At 41.8% G+C, this 20,857-nt stretch overlaps 1 protein-coding gene across 6 annotated transcripts in view; it reads left to right on the plus strand.

Annotated features, from left to right (window-relative positions):
- Positions 1–20,857, plus strand: part of ubr5 (ubiquitin protein ligase E3 component n-recognin 5) — a 44,832-nt gene that overhangs the window by 21,882 nt on the left and 2,093 nt on the right. For 3 of the 6 annotated variants that reach the window (XM_015006924.2, XM_015006926.2, XM_015006930.2), the window contains 39 exons: positions 20–131; positions 217–371; positions 446–643; positions 2,458–2,668; positions 2,854–2,980; positions 3,088–3,239; positions 3,328–3,423; positions 3,888–4,011; positions 4,132–4,229; positions 4,505–4,653; positions 4,802–4,893; positions 4,998–5,144; positions 6,196–6,314; positions 6,410–6,536; positions 7,244–7,373; positions 7,497–7,657; positions 7,754–7,993; positions 8,142–8,265; positions 9,237–9,348; positions 9,488–9,619; positions 11,276–11,533; positions 11,613–11,881; positions 12,323–12,534; positions 12,623–12,856; positions 12,971–13,044; positions 13,436–13,608; positions 14,033–14,146; positions 15,287–15,504; positions 15,596–15,716; positions 16,321–16,693; positions 16,892–16,979; positions 17,698–17,842; positions 17,939–18,069; positions 18,829–18,889; positions 19,000–19,181; positions 19,272–19,356; positions 19,456–19,611; positions 20,481–20,594; positions 20,698–20,842. In XM_015006924.2, coding sequence (XP_014862410.2) covers positions 20–131; positions 217–371; positions 446–643; positions 2,458–2,668; positions 2,854–2,980; positions 3,088–3,239; positions 3,328–3,423; positions 3,888–4,011; positions 4,132–4,229; positions 4,505–4,653; positions 4,802–4,893; positions 4,998–5,144; positions 6,196–6,314; positions 6,410–6,536; positions 7,244–7,373; positions 7,497–7,657; positions 7,754–7,993; positions 8,142–8,265; positions 9,237–9,348; positions 9,488–9,619; positions 11,276–11,533; positions 11,613–11,881; positions 12,323–12,534; positions 12,623–12,856; positions 12,971–13,044; positions 13,436–13,608; positions 14,033–14,146; positions 15,287–15,504; positions 15,596–15,716; positions 16,321–16,693; positions 16,892–16,979; positions 17,698–17,842; positions 17,939–18,069; positions 18,829–18,889; positions 19,000–19,181; positions 19,272–19,356; positions 19,456–19,611; positions 20,481–20,594; positions 20,698–20,842 — 5,959 coding nt within the window. The remainder of the gene's footprint in view (positions 1–19; positions 132–216; positions 372–445; positions 644–2,457; positions 2,669–2,853; positions 2,981–3,087; positions 3,240–3,327; positions 3,424–3,887; positions 4,012–4,131; positions 4,230–4,504; positions 4,654–4,801; positions 4,894–4,997; positions 5,145–6,195; positions 6,315–6,409; positions 6,537–7,243; positions 7,374–7,496; positions 7,658–7,753; positions 7,994–8,141; positions 8,266–9,236; positions 9,349–9,487; positions 9,620–11,275; positions 11,534–11,612; positions 11,882–12,322; positions 12,535–12,622; positions 12,857–12,970; positions 13,045–13,435; positions 13,609–14,032; positions 14,147–15,286; positions 15,505–15,595; positions 15,717–16,320; positions 16,694–16,891; positions 16,980–17,697; positions 17,843–17,938; positions 18,070–18,828; positions 18,890–18,999; positions 19,182–19,271; positions 19,357–19,455; positions 19,612–20,480; positions 20,595–20,697; positions 20,843–20,857) is intronic. The other 3 variants (XM_015006925.2, XM_015006927.2, XM_015006928.2) reach the window with 3 other exon arrangements.

Here is a 20,857-nt window from a genome sequence, read left to right on the forward strand (position 1 = left end):
CTGACGTTTTAACTTTCAGGTGGTCAAAACCGGAGGAACCCCAAAGGTTCCTGATTGCTTTCAGCGAACGCCCAAAAAGCTCTGCATCCCAGAGAAGGCTGTAATCCTGGCTGTTAATGTTGACTCCAAAGGTTGGTTAAGTCTGCTTATGTTACGGAATTGGATGAATTATAATACAAATTTGGGCCAGTTTTGACTTGTTTTGTTGTCTTGCAGGAGTCCATGCAGTTCTGAAGACCGGTAACTGGGTAAGGTACTGCATCTTTGACCTGGCCACAGGCAAAGCTGAGCAGGAGAATAACTTTCCTACAAGCAACCTGGCCTTCCTGGGGCAGAGCGAGTGCAACGTGGCCATCTTTACTGCAGGACAGGTAAGGTGGTTCTCCTGAACAGCTGCAGCTTTTCCTTCAGTCAGTTGTATTCTAATCTATATTGTCCTCCCCAGGAGTCTCCCATCATCCTCCGGGACGGGAATGGCACCATCTATCCCATGGCTAAAGACTGCATGGGGGGAATTCGGGACCCTGACTGGTTGGACCTACCTCCTATAAACAGCCTGGGTATGGGGGTGCACTCTCTGGTCAACCTGCCATCCAACTCCACCATTAAAAAGAAAGCTGCTATAATTATTATGGCTGTCGAGGTAAATATCTGCCTTAAATTCTTTTTTTTTTTTGGAAAAACCAGTTGGATAGCAAAAGATGTTTAGTAGAATATTTTTCAGAATTTGAATCAGGTGAAGCATATACAGTATATTTAGTAATTAAAATACAAAAAACTTTGTAAATATGTTCAACTCAGAACTTCTCAAGTTGCAGTTTTTGCTTCACAATGTTCAAATTTTGTTTTAAAAAAAACAACAACATATGTATGTGTGTGTGTGTATATGTATATATATACATCAGGGTATCCCCCAGAAAACTTTCTAAGCCCGGTGGTCGAGGTGGTCCAGCGTGTTTTTGTATTAAAAGATGTTAAGTTGACAGGAAATGTAAAAGTATTACTGTGTAATTTTATGTTACGGGAAAAGATCTCCAGTGAAATGCTATTTAAACCTGCATGATGAGGTAATCTGCTGCACTACACAGAGCTGCGCAACAAACGGGAGATTTAATTCAATGCTGCTAATGTGGCTTCAGTAGCTCTTTCATTTCGTGTCTGTTGAGTTTTTAAGCGTCACTGAAACTATTCTGGTTGGTCGAGTTTATTGGTCGAGTTTCTCAGATCTCTGTGTGGCCCAGCGTATTAAGTAGACAACGCATTTGATGCATCGTGTAACCGGAAAAATAATACTAAAAATAATAAAATAATATAAAATCAGTGTGATGCGTGACTCTGAGGAGAGCGTTAAAGCTCCTCACCGGGCTGAACCTGCATGATCAGGTTAGCGCTGCTCGTTATCCACAAACTCTCTGGCCAACCGGGACCACAGACATAAACTTTACAGGGAAGACAGACACAGAGCCACACGCTGGGCAGTGTGTTGAGATGTAAACGGCGCATATAATTGTTCGTTCACAAAGATAAATCATTATCACCGCTCCACAACAGGCCTCTGAATTCGCTACAACTTATTCCTGCGGTTCACATTGAACTGCGCAACCAGAGCTAACGAGGCGGGTTTTAAACACCTAGAGTTCTCCAAAGGATCATAATTCCTCACAGTAGGTTGATGTAAATATCTATACAGGTCAGCCTGTGTCCAGTTTGAGTGAAAGGAGGCGCACGCGGTCCCGCTGAGGTAAAGCGCAGAGGCGCCAGGTGTGATTGGTCCACGTGCTATTGGCTTTAAATGCATAAACTATAAACCTATCCTTTAGGATAAATCTGCTCTGCTAGTGAAATGCTAAGAGCAAAAGAGACGCTTGCAGCCCGGCTTTAAAAAACAACAAAAAAAAAAAAAGATTTTTTTTCCCCCTTTCCTAGAAACGTAAACAAGTGACGCTTAGCCTGGCAGCGGGGCTAGTAAAGCATGGTGGGCCACCAGGCTTATAATACACTGGGGGAAACCCTGTGTGTATGTGTGTGTGTGTGTGTATCTATCTATCTATATATATATATATATATATATATATATATATAGTACACAATTTAAAAAAAATTGTGTATTTTTTTCACTTTTAAAAAAGAATTATTCATTTATTTGCATCTTTGATGTACTTTTAATATTGTATAAAAAAAAAGTGGCACTGCAGAATGTGACAATTTTTTTTTATCCGATTAATGGTCAGAATAATCTATAGATTAATTGATAAGTAAAACAATTAGTTGCAGCACTAATATTTACAAAGGTGTTTTTTTTATCTCAAATGCAAGATACATATGTATATGTATATATATACATCTTTATAGTTTCGGCTTAATTACGTCTCTGGTGTTTTGAGTGTCCAGTTAGCGATATTTTCAACAAATGAACAATCATGATTAATCAGGTTCATTGTTTAATAATTCTCACAGAAACAGACGCTGATGCAGCACGTCCTGCGCTGCGACTATGAGGCGTGCCGGCAGTACCTGATGAACCTGGAGCAGGCCTTCCTCTTGGACGAGGGTGGCCAGGGCCTCGGGGCGCTGCTGGGCCATCGCTGCGACGGAAACCGCAACATTTTCCACGCCGCCGTCTCCGTCTGCTTCCCTGTTAGCAACAAAGAGACCAAAGAGGAAGAAGGTTGAGCTTTTTCACATTCCAGTCTCTGGTTTTCCATTTTAATGTGCAGTATTTGTTTTGGTATCTTGAAATGGCAATATTTTAACACTATTGAAGGTTAAAATCTGCTCCTGTCACTTTAAAATCCATTTCTTCCTGCAGACCTTTCCTGAAAATGTGACTGACGAAGCCGTTTTGTCTTTCAGAAGCTGAAAGGTCAGAGAGGAACACATTTGCAGAGCGTCTGTCTGCTGTGGAAGCCATCGCCAATGCCATCTCTGTGGTGTCGAGCAACAGCTCTGGAAACAGGACTGGCTCCTCCAGTAGCAGAGGGTATGCTACGCTACCACAAAATCAGTATTGGCACAGAACAAACAAATCATGAGCAACTTCATGCAGTAAAAATGAATTTAACCCATCCTGCCGTGCGTTGCCAACAGGCTCCGTCTAAGGGAGATGATGCGGAGGTCTCTCAGAGCAGCAGGTCTCGGCCGCCACGAGTCCGGGCCATCCTCCGGTGACCACCAGGACCCCGTCTCCCCACCCATCGCCCCGTCAAGTTGGGTCCCAGACCCTCCACCTATGGACCCTGGTGAGAGCATCTCGATAAAAGTTAATAATTGCTCTCTGAAAGATAAGCTTATCACAATCTTAAATGATTTTTTTCTTCTCATCCACAGATGGTGACATTGACTTCATTCTCGCACCAGCAGTTGGTTCACTCACCACAGCTTCCTCTGGTTCTAACCAGGGCCCCAGCACCTCCACCATACCAGGTTTGTTACTTCCTGTGGAACAAAAGAAAAACGTACAGGTAGTAGGGCTGGGCATTTATCACACCGTTTATCATTTATCGTGATAAGAATTTAGATTTATTGTTGTCTCAGTAATTCCAATTAAAAAGCTCCCAAACTGTCCGTATTGTTGGATTGTTACTGTTATTATTTTCTCCAGTGTTTGTTCAATCAATAAATATCAATATTTTTAAAAATGAGATTAAATGTAGAGACTGTGTATTGTCTGCTTTGTGTTCAACTCTCTACAAAGTTATTATAAACGCTGAAAAAGCTTAAGACATTTTAACCTGGTAAAATGTGTGTTGGAATCCTGGTTTGTGAGGATAAATAAAACGTTATGTCTTTTCAACATCTAAACTCTGTGGTGCGAGTTGGAGCCACATGAGCAACACGTTTAAATATTTTTAAGCTAAACTCCCGTTCTGCGTTCTGCCTTCCTACAGGACCGTCAACAGAGACATCAGTGGTGGAGTCTAAAGACAGGAAGGCCAACGCTCACCTCATCCTGAAGCTGATGTGTGACAGCGTCGTTCTGAGGCCACACCTATGGGAACTGCTCTCTGCAAAGTAGGAGTTTTCAACCGCATGTTCTCCAATAAGGAGATAAACGATCCGCTTCACAGCCAGTGTTGTTCCTGTGTTTGTCTTTCTGAACTTCTTGCCCATGTTGCTGTGCCTGTCTGACAGGGATGCCAGAGGAATGACCCCCTTCATGCTGGCTGTCAGCGGCAGAGCCTACCCAGCTGCTATCACTGTGCTAGAGGCCGCTCAAAAAATAGCCAAGAGTAAGTCAGCTGCTGTTTAAGAAGTGGAAATGGAAACAGCGGATGGGCGCTTCCCTATTTTACACTATAAACTACCGCAGAGATAAAAACTCATTTTGAGAAATGATAATCCCATTTTAAGGAGTTGGATAATATCTGGAGCATTTCAGGTTATGAGTAAAATAAAGTCTGAATAATGTTTTGTTGGGTTTTGTTGCAGTTGCCTCATGTTGTGTGTTTCGACTCTTATTTCCTCATTTTCATTTTTTCCTTTTCTTCAAATGTCTTGAATGCAGTGGCCGACCCGGAGAAAGACGATGCGGATTCTATGTTCATGGAGATGATTTGCCCTGCGGGAACCAACCCAGATGATTCTCCGCTTTACGTCCTCTGCTGCAACGACACCTGCAGTTTCACTTGGACCGGAGCGGAGCACATTAACCAGGTCAGCCATGAAGGACAGAGGGAAAAGCATTACAAGAGGGACAGTTTGTCTTTTTTCTTTTTTTTTCCTCTTTTTTTCTCTAAGCCCGGGTGTACCATGTTTATTTTTGAATAGAATCTTTTTCTAATTCAAAGTTTGTGATTTTTAGGACATATTCGAGTGTCGAACATGTGGCCTGCTTGAGTCGCTCTGCTGCTGCACGGAGTGTGCCAGAGTGTGTCACAAAGGACATGACTGCAAGTAAGTCCTTGTTTTCACTTCAGCTCTGCAGGGACTTGAGAAACATTTTCCTCCTTTCTTATAATTAATTATTTTTATTGTGATTTTAATTTATTCTGCCTCAGGTTGAAAAGGACTTCCCCTACTGCTTACTGTGACTGTTGGGAGAAATGCAAGTGCAAAACACTGATAGCTGGCCAGAAGGCTGCCCGCCTGGATTTGCTCTACAGGCTGCTAACGACAACAAACCTGGTTACTACACCAAACAGCAGGTCAGCTCTTTTTAATTAATTACTTTTTTAAACACAGGATTCTTGCTCCAAGTGGTCAAAAATAATTAAGCTGCTGATGGCCTTAATGCTGTCTGAACATGTGTAAAACAGGGTGTCAGTGCACATTCAGAAGTGTTAAATTCATGTCTACATTTTAAGGCCTAAAAATGTCTTACAATAATTTTAAAAAAAGTGAGTTGGCCTTGAATACATTCATTGCAAATCTTTGAATTTTGCCATGTCTGGGCTATTTTATCTCGTACACTGGTATGTCTTTTTTTTTTTTCTTGTGGGAACGTTTTTGTCTGAACATTGAGTTCCACACAATTTTCATTGTGTTCTGTGACTCCAGGTAGTCGAGGCTATCGGTAACTACCTGCTAAAATACCCTTATTGGCATTAAGCTAACGAGGGTATATTAGCAGTAGCTGTCTAGTTAGGTTTTTTGTGCGTTTTCACAACTGTCTCTCTTCTTTTGCCAACTTACATGAGGCGAGATGCATTCCTTGTAATAAAAAGAACAAAAACTAACAAAAAACTGTTAAATTTGATAGTATGGATGTTAAGGCTGTAGAGGGTCGTGCTAGAAGCAAAAAGCTGCTGCTGCCAACAATGCTTAGTTATGATCCAATAGAATCCTCCAACTATCCCTGATATTTATAGTTTTTCGGTGTGAAGTTTCATTCACGATGGCTTTAAAACGGTCTGTGTTAGATTTGACTAGTTGAAACCTGCTGATATCCTGTAGAATTCTCTTTGCTTCCTCTTTTTGTTATGCCAAAAATAGCAAAATTTGAGTCATCCTCACTTGGTAATAGCCTCGTCACTGAAGAGTACTGCCAGCCGGACATAATGGGTCATATATGCGGTGCATTAATTGATCCAAAAAGGACCGGATTTTTCAGTTTTCGTCTCGCCGATCACCAGTAAAGCTGAAAAATCATCCAGTCCACCTTAAGTGTCATTACCACAAGTTTTGTATTTACATATTTCATTTGAAATAGTGGAAAAGAAAATGAATGCATAACTTTTGTTTTGGTTCTTCTTGCAGGGGAGAGCATATATTACTATTCCTGGTTCAGACTGTAGCCAGGCAAAGTGTCGAGCACTGTCAGTACCGACCGCCTCGCATCAGAGAAGACCGGAACCGTAAGGCTGCTAATGCAGAGGGTGGGTTTTTACCAACAGTTTAGTTCTTTTACTGCCATTTTGTGCATCCTGTGGGATAAACGGTCCCTAAAAAAAGCGCTGTGGTCTTCTTTCAGACTCTGATATGCCAGACCACGATCTGGAACCTCCTCGCTTCGCTCAGCTGGCCCTGGAGAGAGTCCTACAGGACTGGAACGCCCTCAAATCTATGATCATGTTTGGTTCTCAGGAAAACAAAGATCCGTACGTATTAAAGCAGAATGTTGTTTGGTTTTTTTAGAGCGACTCGGCCTGGATGAGGCATATTATGGTGGGCACAAAAATTATTCTGTATTAACCTTTTTTTAAATTGAGTAATTTTCAGAATATTTCAGTAATTTTCTTTCTTTCATTTGAATTTATCAGTAGATTGTCATAATGATCTTTACAAAGACCGTTTTAGTTTTAATCATGCAGTCAATCAAGTTTATTTGTATAACACATTTCAGCAACAAGGCAGTGCTTTACATCATAGAAACACAAAAATAAATCTGCAAAAAAAAAAAAAAAAAAGTTCTATGGGGTCAGTTTTGGTGTAGGGAAGTAGTGTCCAAACGTTTTGCCCCAGGGCCAAAATGGGCAAGTGGTTACTTACAGGGGGCTAGAAAAAATGCAAAAATTAGATTGGGATTTTTTTTCTTCTCCTTTTTATTTGTTTTTTTTTTTTTTGTTTGTTTTAGCAGCTCAGCAATAAGACTTTCATAAAAACTGTATATCAGTACAAATTCTTACTTAAAGAAAAACAGACTTTTTGGGGCGGTCATCGATTGTTTTCTATTTTGTTGGCCTGTCTTTCATCATTCTTGACTGTTTTCCAGGGTCTGAACAAACTCTTTTCATGGGCCACACAGTGGGCCCCCCTGGTGTAAGCTCTACATGTTGATTCATTTTTTTTTCTCTCTGTGTGTCAGACTTAGTGCCAGCAGCAGAATTGCCCACCTCCTGCCTGAAGAACAGGTGTACTTGAACCAGCAGAGCGGCACCATTCGCCTCGACTGTTTCACACACTGCCTCATTGTCAAGTGTGCTCCTGACATCACCGTGAGTCTATATGCACTTCATACATGCATGTATTGTGTTCAGCTTACTTTGTTTTCTTTAATGAAAAAGTTATTGACATTTTTTTTCAAACGATGATCATCTGTGAAACTGTCCCTCCTCTAGTTCATTGACACACTACTGGGGACTCTGATAAAGGAGCTGCAGAACAAATACACGCCGGGCAGGAGAGAAGAGGCGGTGGCCGTCACTAGAAGGTTCCTGCGCTCCGTTGCACGCGTGTTTGTCATCCTCAGTGTAGAGATGGCTTCCTCCAAAAAGAAAAAGTAAGACCAAAGCTTACGGTTTCGGGCACAACCCTTTGAAAATTCACTTTGTAGGTTTTTGCTCTAAAAACGGGTTTCCACGTCTTTCCCCCACAGCAACTTCATCCCACAGCCCATCGGGAAGTGTCGGCGTGTTTTCCAGGCTCTGCTGCCGTACGCAGTGGAGGAGCTGTGCAACGTCGCGGAGTCCCTCATCGTCCCGGTCAGGATGGGGATAGCAAGGCCCACGGCTCCGTTCACGCTGGCCAGCACCAGCATAGACGCAGTTCAGGGCAGCGAGGAGCTGTTCTCCGTGGAGCCGCTTCCTCCCAGGCCGTCGCCTGACCAGTCCAGCAGGTGGACTGAAAACTCATTACTGTTGCAGCTTCTGTTCTCCACAAACCATGAAGACTCGCTTCAGTTTGAAGAACCTTTGGAGAAGATGAGGTTGGATTTTACTTGTTGATAAATCTTGAGGATTTTTGTTGTTTTTGTTTTTTTCCAGCTCCATCCAAACAGTTGCTTCGTACATCATAAGGAACCCTCAGCCCAGACGGAGCAGCCAGTCTCAGCCTGTCAGGGGACGGGACGAGGAGCAGGACGACATCGTGTCAGCCGATGTGGAAGAGGTGGGTAGCCATGTTTGATCAGTTATAGATATAATCAATCCAGAACCTCCAGACTTACTAAGAACTTTTCCCTCATCTGCCATAACTGTATTAAACAGCCATGCTATTCTATTTTATCTTGACTTGTATTTTCTTTTAAAGTTGATTTTATCTTATTGTCTTTTTATGCTGATTGTAACATGAATACTACATCAAGCTGCAGTTTTGAATTTTATTGTTCTGCTTCAGTACAATGACAATAATCCATCTTTCTTTCTTCATTTTTTTACACCAACATTCAGCAACAATTGGAACAATTTGTGCTTTTGGGTTTTGGTAACTAAAAAAGGAGAAGGCCTGCATTTCCTTTCAGTCCAGGCATTCTCTTTATGTGTGCCAAAGTCAGCAGCTCAAAAGTAACTACAGACCAAGAAATATTAATTTTAAATCATAATTAGTAGAATATGATGGCAGTGTTCTGAACGCTTTAAATTAATCTCTTTTTTTCTGCAAAACTTTCTCCCTCCAGTTTTCTTATTATTTTGGGCTTGATTGAAGAAAAGTGAAGAAATATTTAGTCTATTCTCAGCTATAAAAACAGAATCTTGTTCAGTGTTCATTTAGAAAACACTTGCTGCTTTTTAGCCAAGTTTTAATACAGCAATTAAAAGCAGATCAGGTGCAGCAAGGTGGACTTTAGAGTACAGGTTAATGAGTAATGTTATTTATGCTGCTTCTTGTGGAAATAGAAAGAAATCAGAAAGTTTTTGGAAAGATGATCACTTTGTGTTGCATCTAAACTAGATTTTAATTTGAAATCTATCATTTTGTCCTAATTTATGTAATTTATTCTTGGATTGTAGTCAGGGAGCTGCAAAAACATAATGTATGTTTTTACATGTGTTACTTTGTACAGTTAGATTGCTTGCACCACAATCAATTTTTTTTGTTTTGTTTTTTTGGGGGGGTTCTGACTGGTTTTTGTTTCTCAGGTTGAAGTTGTAGAAGGAGTAGCTGGTGAGGAAGACCATCATGATGACCAGGAGGAGCAGGGGGAGGAAAATGCTGAAGCTGAAGGTCAACATGACGAGCACGACGAAGATGGTGAGACAGTTTTAGTTCACTTTTTTTTGTTTTTGTTTTTGTAGAGCTTTAATATTGTAATTGACTCTATCACTGAAAAAAAAAAAACAAAAAAAAAACACCCGTCAGCATTATCATGTTGATTTGTCTGTGCGTTCAGGAAGTGACATGGAGTTGGACTTGCTGGCAGCCGCCGAAACGGAGAGCGACAGCGAAAGCAACCACAGCAATCAGGACAACGCCAGTGGTCGCAGAAGCGTCGTCACGGCAGCGACTGCCGGCTCTGAAGCAGGTTGATCAGCATCTTTATTTGGGCATCTAATTAACTAATACTAGATTTACTTCTAAAGTGAAAGCTTAGACTCTTTGAGACTGTGTTAAACTGTTCTAAGCAGATAATTTCCTTCCTGCAGTAGATGACTCTCTTGGCATCCATTTTTGTAAGAATTTTAAAAGAAATGCAATCTCAAGAAGTTTAAAATATGCTTATGCGAAAGCTGTTTTACCTTTGAGCTGCTTTACCCATGAAAATGAGAAATGCATGTAACATTTTAGAAATCTCATCTGGTCACCTCTCTAACTAGCTGCTAGCTTTAGCTTCTGGGACCAACTAGTTTGGACTTATGTTAAATCAAGATGCTAAGAGAGTCATCTACTGACGGTAAGACGATAATTACCCAGAACTGTTTACCAGAACCTTTTATAAAGAATTCTTGACTATCACGTGAAATCTTTCTTTTATAGGAAACATCCTATGGGAGAAGTAAAAAACCGATTGCATTTAAACAATTTCTATATTTTATTCCTGATTTAAAGAAGATGTCATTCCTCAGGGAAGCAGTTTGGTTTGTGGGGGATTTCTGTTTAGGAGAGCTAATGATACACCAGACCAAACTACCTCTGGCTGAATACCCCGTGTATTTCATTTGCAGGCAGTAGGGTGTCCTTGGCATTTCCTATTTTTGGTATGAGCTCCTCTTCATTTCAATGCACACACAGATTTCAGGGCGAGAGTGACTTTGCAAACTGCACACACAGTTTCCTTCTGAGAGTTCGTTCAGTTTGACCCCTTTTTGATTCGTCCCGACTATTGCCTCATGTTTGCTAAAGAGCGTCTCTCATCACAAGTGTTGTCTTGTCGACCTTTCACCTAAATAACAGAAGAATTAACTCAGTTTTTGCCAGTGTTTTGTGGTGATGTTTTTTTTTCCCTCCCTGTCTAAATTTTGTACAGTATATGTATCCTCTGATGTATCAAGGCCATTGTAGATGAGGAAAAAAGTAAATCTCTGACAAAAAAAATCTTTTTCCAGAAAAAATTTGGAAATTTCCAAGTCTCAAATTTCAAGCAAAAAGTCTCATTTTTTCTTGAAAATATTTTGAGATTAATCTCAGAAATTTTCTTTAAAAAACACAGACATTTCTGAGTTTCAGGAGTAAAAAAAATCCTACAAAAAAACAAACTAAAATTTTGAGATTAATTTCAAGTATTTTCTAGAAAAAGTTGGAAGTTTTAAACTCAGAAATGTCATTTTCTGGAATATTTCTGAGATTAATCTCAAAATTTTATTTTTAGATAGAAATTTATATTCAAAAAATTTTTCTTCTATCTACAGTGGAACTAATACATTGCCATAATAATCTACTAATATTGCTGAGGCTTTTTCTTTTCAGATTCTTATCAGATTAGCCCTAATATTTCTCTCTAGGTACAGTTTTAATATGGGAAGAAAAAAAATCTAAAACCACAGTTTGTTTAACCCAAGGTTTCATTAGACATTCTGCTTTTATTCCTGTCATATTTGCGGTGTTCTGCCTTGTAGTGGTGTGATTTTACTCATGTGCATTTCTGTCTGTATAAATGTGAGTGAATGAAAAGTTAGACATTTAAATCTAACAACTGAACTTGTTTTCTTTCTCTCTCCCTTTGTCTTTCTTTCTGCTGAAGGTGCTAGCAGTGTCCCCGCCTTCTTTTCGGAGGACGACTCTCAGTCGAACGACTCGAGCGACTCGGACAGCAGCAGCAGCCAGAGCGACGATGTCGACCAGGAGACGTTCCTGCTGGACGAGCCGCTGGAGAGGACGACGAGCGCCTCACACGCCAACACTGCAGCCCAGGCGCCTCGCTCCATGCAGTGGGCTGTTAGGAACACCCCGAGCCAGAGAGCGAGCGGCAGCGGCCCCTCCGCCTCCTCAACACCTGCCGGTCTGTAGCTCGCCAAAAGTGAAACGAGTATACTCTTGCTTTTGAAGAATTGGTCAATTTCAACCGTGTTTTCACACAGCAAGCTCTACCGGCTTGATATACATCGACCCGACAAACCTGCGGCGCTCCAGCGCAATCAGCTCCAGTGCAGCAGCAGCGGCGGCGGCGCTGGAAGCCAGCAACACCAGCAGCTACCTGACTTCGGCCAGCAGCCTGGCCCGCGCCTACAGCATCGTCATCAGGCAGATTTCTGACCTCATGAGTCTGATTCCCAAGTACAATCATCTCGTCTACTCACAGTATCCCGCAGCCGTCAAGCTCTCCTACCAGGACGCAGTCAACCTGCAGGTAATGGGAATAAAAGCATTGCATCTCTGGTTTTTACCCACAAGTTCTGAGTGAGGTCAGAATCCATGGAGACTAAAAAAACAGCTGATACTGTAGCTGATGCATTCGTTGGGCTGCAGTTATCGTTTGTGTTTTACTGACTGCATGGCCAACCCAACCAGGCAGTCAGTGTTTTTTTTTTTTACATGGGTTTATAAGGTATATATTTCTGATTTACCTCATAAATTGTAAAATATTTAATTAGATGATGAAATAATACATTCTTGAAGTATTTAAAATGAAAGCAACTATAGGCCGAGTATGGAGCCTTGGGGAAGCCCACAGGTTAAATAAACTTTGACAGAGTAGATCAAACGTAACCCATCAGTTTGTTGAACACACTGACCTCCATCATAACAATTTGGGTTGGGTTCTGACTAAAGAGTTGTTGTTTGTCTCCAGAATTATGTGGAGGAAAAGCTGATTCCCACCTGGAACTGGATGGTGTCCATCATGGACTCCACTGAGGCCCAGCTGCGGTACGGCTCAGCTCTGTCGTCTGCCGGAGACCCCGGCCACCCCAGCCACCCGCTTCATGCCTCACAGCACTCGGCTCGCCGTGAGCGCATGACGGCCCGGGAGGAGGCCAGCCTCCGCACTCTGGAAGGGCGGAGGTATCAGAGTCTCCCAGCAGATTTATCCGTTTTTTAAAAAAACCTAAAACGTACAATTGAAATAAAACAATTTCTTTTTGAATTTCAGGAGAGCAGCCACACTGTTGACGGCTCGCCAGGGCATGATGTCGGCACGGGGAGACTTCTTGAACTACGCCCTGTCTCTGATGCGCTCCCACAATGACGAGCATTCAGATGTGCTTCCTGTTCTGGACGTGTGCTCACTGAAACACGTGGCCTACGTCTTCCAGGCCCTCATTTACTGGATAAAGGCCATGAATCAGCAGACCACCCTGGACACGCCACAGATGGAAAGAAAAAGGTGAATTTAGACGAAAAGGGTTACCCACTTTGGGCTCTGTGTATTGCTTTGACAAAAAGTTTTTTTTTAATTTAAAATCTTCACATTTGTAACCCTTTTTTTTCTTTCTTTTAGGAATCGAGAGATTCTGGAGCTCGGTTTAGACAATGAGGATTCTGAGCACGAGAACGATGAAGACACCAATCAAAGTAAGGGAAAAAACTCACTGAATTTTAAATACTGCAAAAATGCAACTTCTTACAAAGTATTTTGATCTAGCTTCTTACCTGTTTTAAGTCAATAATTCCTTAGTATTACTGAAAATTGACAGATTATTTCACTTTTTCCCATAAGTGAAATAATCTGTCAGTGGAACTACTACTTTTTGTCAATATTAAGGAATTATTTATTTAAAACGAGCTTCTGTACTGCTGAAAAATTACTTGTAAGTTAGTTTTGTCTTTTTTTAAGTGAACTAATATATTTACACTAAAGCCTAGACCAAAAGTAATTGGTGAGATTGTGTTTTTTGCTGTGAAATCATTTAATCTATCACACACGCTATATTCTCAGCTGATCTCCGTTTCTCTCTTACCACAGGTTCGACCCTGCAGGACAAGGACGAGGACTCGGTCCCCACAGAAACGGGTCAGAACCACCCGTTCTTCCGGCGCTCGGACTCGATGACCTTCCTGGGCTGTATCCCGCCCAACCCCTTCGACTTTCCCCTAGCTGAGGCCATCCCACTGGCAGACCAGCCCCACCTACTGCAGGTCAGACTTCCAGACGTGAAACGTGACCAGGCTCCTCTCCTGTATGGCTGATCTGGGATCTGTTCACAGCCAGTATACAGCTGATTTGGAGGCTTCTTGGAACAGCAGCCGATTATAGGCCTGATTAAAGTGTGTAGCTAGAGTCATTCAGAGTCTTGGTTAAACTCTTGATGGTTAAAACTGGCTGCAAGCGATATAGCTTTAGATTTTTTTTTTTTTTTCATGAATCGAAGAGTGCCAAGTAATGTTGTGTTTGCGACAGTATGACTTTGATTACTCAAATCTCGCCAGAGGACAGTTCAAAGTGATGACCAAGACACTACAGACGTTAACTGCACTCAGAAGTTCATGTCTGCCGTTGTGCTGAACGTCTGGGGAATTGTTCTTCGTGGCTTTAACTCCGTTTTGGTTCTTCACCAAACAGCCAAACGCCAGAAAGGAGGATCTGTTTGGCCGTCCCTCTCAGGGCTTGTACTCTTCGTCTTACATGACAACCAAAGGCCTGGCTGAGACGAGCATGGACAGGAACTGCTTGGAGGTAAACCACCAGCCCCTCTCTACCCCGCCCCCTCACCCCCCCCAGCTTCACCAGACAAATACTTGCAGTTGTTTTTTTTAAATGTATGACTGGGACTGCATGAGTCAAAATTTTCATTGCATAACCAACATCACAATCACAAAGGACTGCATTATGTGGTAGACCATTACTACAAGGACAATGCATTTCTGGTTTCCATGATGACATATCTGGGCGGCTGGATGGACTTTCTTTGCTCCGATGCTAACAACTAATGTAGATTTTAATTACTGCATTGCTGCTGGAGCGCTGTTGACTAGTTATGGATTAGTTCCTGGATCAAGATACTAAGACGGTAAAAGTTATACCCTGTTAATGCATTGAGATTTTTATGCCGATTTTTGTCCTGATTTCAATCTTAGAGGCTCTGATTATTGGGATGACTGAAAATAACCATAACTCAGATTCCTGCTGTGTGTGTTAAGAGTGATCTGGTTTGATTGGAAGAATTTCAACAGTCAAAATCTTGGTTTGTTTTGGCCTGATGTCACAACATATGTGGTGAATGAGAACGCAGCCTGTTGAATGTGACGTGTAGCCAATCAGAAAGCGAGGTGATGGAAACACAGAGGGGAGTTTTAGACAAAGAAGGCAAAACAATTGTTATGGCGCACCTGAAAGTCCAGTAGACTTTGGAGACGTCGTTGTCTGTTGTGTTTTTTTGTTTTTTTTCTCTCCATTAAATAATCCACAAACTATCGTCATTGCTTCTTCGCAGTCGGCCATGTTTGTTTACTCTGAATTCATGTTTGGTCTCAAAAGGTTTTACGAGATTTCCCGTCTGAAACCTGACCAGTAGCACATAGAGCAGCGTATTGGAGGCTGATTGACAGCGCTACGACTCTCTTATTGGCTCTGATTGGCTGTTTTTTGACTAAGTGCTTTCTACGGACAAGAAAAGTAACACTGGGAGGAAGAAGAGATCGTTTCCCCCGCCCCTTTTTTTAACAAGTTGTCTGTTTAATACCATACATTTACGTCATGGCGAAAGTTTTAATAAATATGGAAAAAACATATTTTTGTAAAAAGTTGCATACTGCAACCATATCTCCTAAATTGTCTGACGTTACTGAAGAGCCTCCCATTTCCTCACTAAAACAGATCCTGCCTACAAAGATGTCGTACACCGCCAACCTAAAAAACGTCATGAGTATGGAAAGCGGCCAGCGGAGCACAGAGAACCAGGCGCTGGGCGAGCAGGAGATGGACACTTCGAAAGCGGGTCCGTCTCCCCGCGACCTCGCTGCCCAGCTGAAGAGCAGCCTCCTGGCTGAGATCGGCCTCACAGAGAGCGACGGGCCTCCTCTTCCTTCGTTCAGGCGAGCTGCTACAATTCCCTTTCAACGCATCATGAATGTGAAGGTCTAAATGAAAATGCGTCTAATTTTTTTTCTGCCTCTTGCTGTCCAGACCGCAGTGCAGTTTCATGGGGATGATGATTTCACACGACATGCTGCTCGGCCGCTGGCGCCTGTCACTGGAGCTCTTTGGTCGCGTCTTCATGGAGGATGTAGGAGCTGAGCCTGGATCTGTAAGCCTGATTTGTTTTTATAGAAGCTAGCCAAAACGAGAAAAATCTTGAAAATTCTTCAATTTTAATTAGGTATTTTCAAGGTAAGCTGCTTGATTTCTCCATGAAGTGCTTGACATTCAAACTCCAAAGTTTGGCAATAAAGTGCAATGTAATGTTTGATTAAAAGCCTATATTTACATTTGAAACCACATGTTTTTCATACACCTAATAAAAAGGCAGATAATTTTTTTTTTGTCACCATCTTGAGATTTCTCTTGTTTCAGGTCGGTTAGAATGAGCAAAAATATTTCTTTGCTAAATTCTAGAAAACTTGGCCAACATTTTTAGAGATTTTTTTATTTATTTTTTTTTGCATGTTGTGTAAGAGCATTTAACTTGAGTAGGAAAGTCATTTACCTCAACACGTTGTGCTTGGATTGTTTCAGTGTAATTAATATTTATTTCATTCCTAGAAGCTCAGAGACTTATTGATCATCTTCTACTTTATATGTTAAAGTTGTTTGTGCCGTCCAGCGTCTTCTCAGCTGCATCTACTCCATTCATTAAAGCATTTTTTTACTGTTGGAGCTCGAGATAACCATCCTGTTGTCTCGTTTCCCAGATCCTGACAGAGCTGGGCGGCTTTGAGGTGAAGGAGTCCAAGTTCCGACGGGAGATGGAGAAGCTGAGGAACCTCCAGTCTCGAGACCTGGCGCTGGAGGTGGACCGCGACCGGGACCAGCTGATACAGCAGACCATGCGGCAGCTCAACGGCCACTTCGGCAGGCGGTGCACCACCACGCCTATGGCCGTGCACCGGGTCAAGGTCACGTTCAAGGACGAGCCCGGAGAGGGCAGCGGCGTGGCTCGCAGCTTCTACACGGCCATCGCGCTGGCGCTGCTCTCCAACGACAAGCTGCCCAACCTGGACTGCGTTCAGAGTGTCAGCAAGGGCATGCAGGCCAGCAGTACGTGTCATCACGATTACAATTCAAGTATGCCAAACATAGAAACTATTGCATATTACGACATTTTATCCTGCCATAAATGATGCTTCAGTCATGCTGGAAATATTTCATTTTGCTGTTGTAAATGTATTTTTGAACAAAACTCCCCCCCCCACTGAAAATTTATTTTATTTTTCTTTTCTGTCTTTTTTTGTTTTGTTTTGTTGTTTTTTTTTAACCTTCCAGATCTGATGCAAAGGTTGAGAAACAGAGATCGGGAGAGAGAGCGGAGAAGTGGAGGGCTTCGAGCGGGATCTCGGAGAGACCGAGACAGGTCAGCGCTGAGCAGCCGGGTGGGGGCGGGGGGAAAGATATGGAACCGTACCAGAACAAATTTATTCTCGTTTCTAGTCTCCAGTTTTAGTGACCTTCTGATTCAGATTTCTGTTTAAAGCTGCAGTATCTAACTTTTATAAAAATCAGTATTTTTACATGTGACTGAGTGGCACATTTCGGTAGTTGGGTCTGGGAAAAGGGAGTGATGGTTTTAACAAATATGTAAAAAAAACATTTTTTTATGAAGTTTTATACTCCTGTTTTAAGAGCAAATGATAAAGAACATTTTGGAATACAGTGTTTCTGGTTTAACCCCCCCTAGAAAAACACAAATCTTGTATTGATATTAACTGCTCTAAAACAATTTTTACTATTTTAAAACAAAGGCAGAATGATTAATTTCTTATTAAGCCGCCAAGCTGCAAATACAGCTGATGGATATATTAGGTTGACTATCTTTAGTCAAAGATGTAAAAATAAACCACAACAAACCTCCTTCCAAATGGTTCAGAAAGTACCAATAGGAATTCTAAATATAATGTAAAATAACTAATAAAGCATAATATCACTGAGAGTTCAAATCATAGAATTAGAGTGAATAGATCTGCCCTTATGGTTCGGGTCCATTGTCACTGATGTCAAATCAAATTTTTTTTTATACAGATATTAATATCAGATAGGTGCCTCTGTGGTTCTGACGTTGTTTTGGTCCGTAGGGACTCCAGGAGGCAGCTGTCGATAGACACCCGGCCGTTCAGGCCTTCCTCAGAGGGAAACCCCAGCGACGAGCCTGACCCCCTGCCTGCACACAGACAGGCGCTTGGTGAACGGCTATACCCTCGAGTTCACGCAATGCAACCGGTAACAAGCCATCAACTTTGTTAAATCTGGAGGGATTTTAGAGTTGTGCATTATTTCTCAGTGATTGGATGTAATTTAATGCGTTTTTCTCTGCAGGCGTTTGCCAGCAAAATCACCGGCATGCTGCTGGAGCTTTCTCCTGCTCAGCTGCTGCTGCTGCTGGCCAGCGAGGATTCCCTGAGGGCCCGAGTGGAGGAAGCCATGGAGCTTCTCATTGCACATGGAAGGTAAATCCACCTCACCTCGCGGAGCAGGCGTGTAATGAAAACAGGGTTCATACTGGTGCTTGAAATCCTTGAAAATGCTTCAGTTCATAACTACATGTTTTAAGATTTGGAAAGTGCTTGATATTCAAACTGCACAGTTTTGTAATAAAGTGCAAATTAACGTTTGTTTAAAAGCCTAAACTCGGAAAGTACTATGTGTAGTTATACCAGATATTTTCATACAAATAATAAAAATACAGACATATATTTTTTTCCTCATTATCTCAAGTTAAAACAAGACAAACTTTTCTTGTTTTACGTTGGATAAAATCACCTTAATTATTTCTGTATTTGCTAAATGTCAGACAATTTACTGAGAACATTTGTTGCTTTTATTTTTGAATATTTATTATTCCTAATGGCTCAAAGTTTCAGAACTTGAAATTTTGCTATTTTAGTTTAAAATGTCGCTGCTGTTGAATGTAGAATACTGCCACCAAAAATATAAAGAGTAATAATCCGAGCCAGACATATAATAGCAAATTTAAAGTCTGATGTTGGTTAAGTGATAAAAATCAACATAGAGTTCATCTACATGGAAGAGACACTGCTGGGATTCCTACAGGGTTCAACTAGCTGTCCTTCAGTAAAATTCAAGCATTTTCCAGTTAAGTTCTCAAACTTTTTCACTCTTCGGAGATTAAAACAATAAGTGAACAAAAAAAAAAAAAAAAGAAAGAAAAAAAAATCATTTAACCAACATCAAACTCTTCTGTTTAGGGAAAATGGTGCTGACAGCATCCTGGACCTGGGCCTTCCTGAAGCCTCTGAAAAAGCACAGGTAACCCATTTTTTTCCTCCTTTTCACCATCACTTGTAAAAAACGAAATAAATAAAAGTGTGATTTATCTGAGATTTCAAAATTAACAAGGCGTTTCCCTACTGTTATAGCAGCAGGATAACCGTAAGCGCCACGGATCAACGCGCAGCGTCGTCGACATGGAGCTGGACGATCCGGACGATGGCGACGACAACGCCCCCCTCTTCTACCAGCCCGGCAAGCGGGGCTTTTACTCCCCCCGGCCGGGCAAAAACACGGAGGCCAGACTCAACTGCTTCAGGAACATTGGCAGGTAAATGAGAAAGGAACTGAATCCCATGTCCTTGCAGGTCAGGTGAAAATGTTGCACCTGTAATAATCTGTGACATTTATTTCCCTTCAGAATATTGGGGCTCTGCTTGCTGCAGAATGAACTCTGTCCGATCACGCTCAACAGACACGTGATCAAAGTGTTGCTCGGTAGAAAGGTAGGGAGTTTTTTGCTGTGTTTATCTGTTTGCAGCTGCTACACATCTGTTTCTCCTTCTGAATGAAATAACGAACATATGTGTGATCTGTCACTGCAGGTGAACTGGCATGACTTTGCGTTCTTCGACCCGGTCATGTACGAGAGCTTACGGCAGCTGATCCGCCATTCGCAGACAGGAGAAGCAGACGCTGTGTTTGCTGCCATGGATCTGGCCTTCGCCATCGACCTCTGCAAGGAGGAGGGGGCGGGACAGGTACCAGCCTCTGTTCATGTTGTTTTAATACACAACCTGACTAAGGGAGCAGCTAGTAGTCAGAGTTACAGAAGTTTAAAAAAACTAGTATTTTAAACTTAAAGTTTGAAGAACATTCATCTTTATCTTTGATTTGTTGAACAAATTTAAAGGGGTAATATTATGTAAAATTAACAATTTTTTTTTTTAGCTTTACATAATGTTATAAAGTTATTCCCTCGGTAAAAACATATCTGGAGAGTTGCCTTGATTCTTTCATCCATGTTTGAGAAAGCCTTTAATCTCCCATGGCAACCAGGTGCAGCTCAGAGCTGCAGTTTCTAAGCTTCCGCCTCACAAGAGCAGCCCTCCCCTGCACTCCGCCACTCAGCTCCTTCAGACTAGCCAGCAGCAATTAGCAAACACCTGGTCGATCTGCAAATCAGCAGAGCTCATTATAGGAGCTACTTCTCAGTGAAATGCTGGTAAAAAAAAAATTAAAATGTTAAAGGGTTTTATTGGAGGAGCCATGTTTTAATGACTTCCTGATGGTGGAGTTTCAGAAAGAGCAGGATTATTTTTATAGAGACAGAGGCCCAATTTCAAGGTTTTAAATTACAAAGTCAGTTTTCTTTTAAGTCATATTTGAAATTTGTAGCATATTGATAGCAATGGAAGTAAACATATCTACTTGATTGTGCTATAAAATGGCACCCTTTAATTTTTGTCAAAGGTTGATTTTTAGATATTTGATGTTATGACCTAGACAAAAACAAAAGGGACCATTGGCATGTAGATTGCCTCACTTCAGATTGCGGTTGTAAATCCTGAGTTTAAACTGTATAAACCAAATTAAACTCATTGATTTAGTCATCTTGTTTATGGTGTAGGTCGAGCTGCTGTCTGGCGGGGTCAACATGCCGGTAACTCCACACAATGTTTACGAGTATGTGAGGAAGTACGCAGAGCACAGGATGCTGGTGGTGGCCGAGCAGCCGCTCCACGTGAGTCAGACACTAATGTCGCCTTTCTGACCGGTGGGTTTTATTTTCTGGGTAAATGTCGTGAGATTCACCCAAAAAATTTTTCCTTTCGTTTCTTTGAAAGGCGATGAGGAAAGGTTTGCTGGACGTTCTTCCTAAAAACGCCCTGGAGGATTTGACGGCTGAAGACTTCCGGCTGCTGGTTAATGGCTGTGGAGAAGTCAACGTTCAGATGCTCATCAGCTTCACTTCGTTCAACGATGAATCAGGTCTGTCACTCACCG

This window comes from Poecilia mexicana, unplaced genomic scaffold (assembly GCF_051168715.1).
Source record: "Poecilia mexicana isolate PSO_F unplaced genomic scaffold, ASM5116871v1 scaffold_16, whole genome shotgun sequence".
NCBI lineage: Eukaryota > Metazoa > Chordata > Actinopteri > Cyprinodontiformes > Poeciliidae > Poecilia > Poecilia mexicana.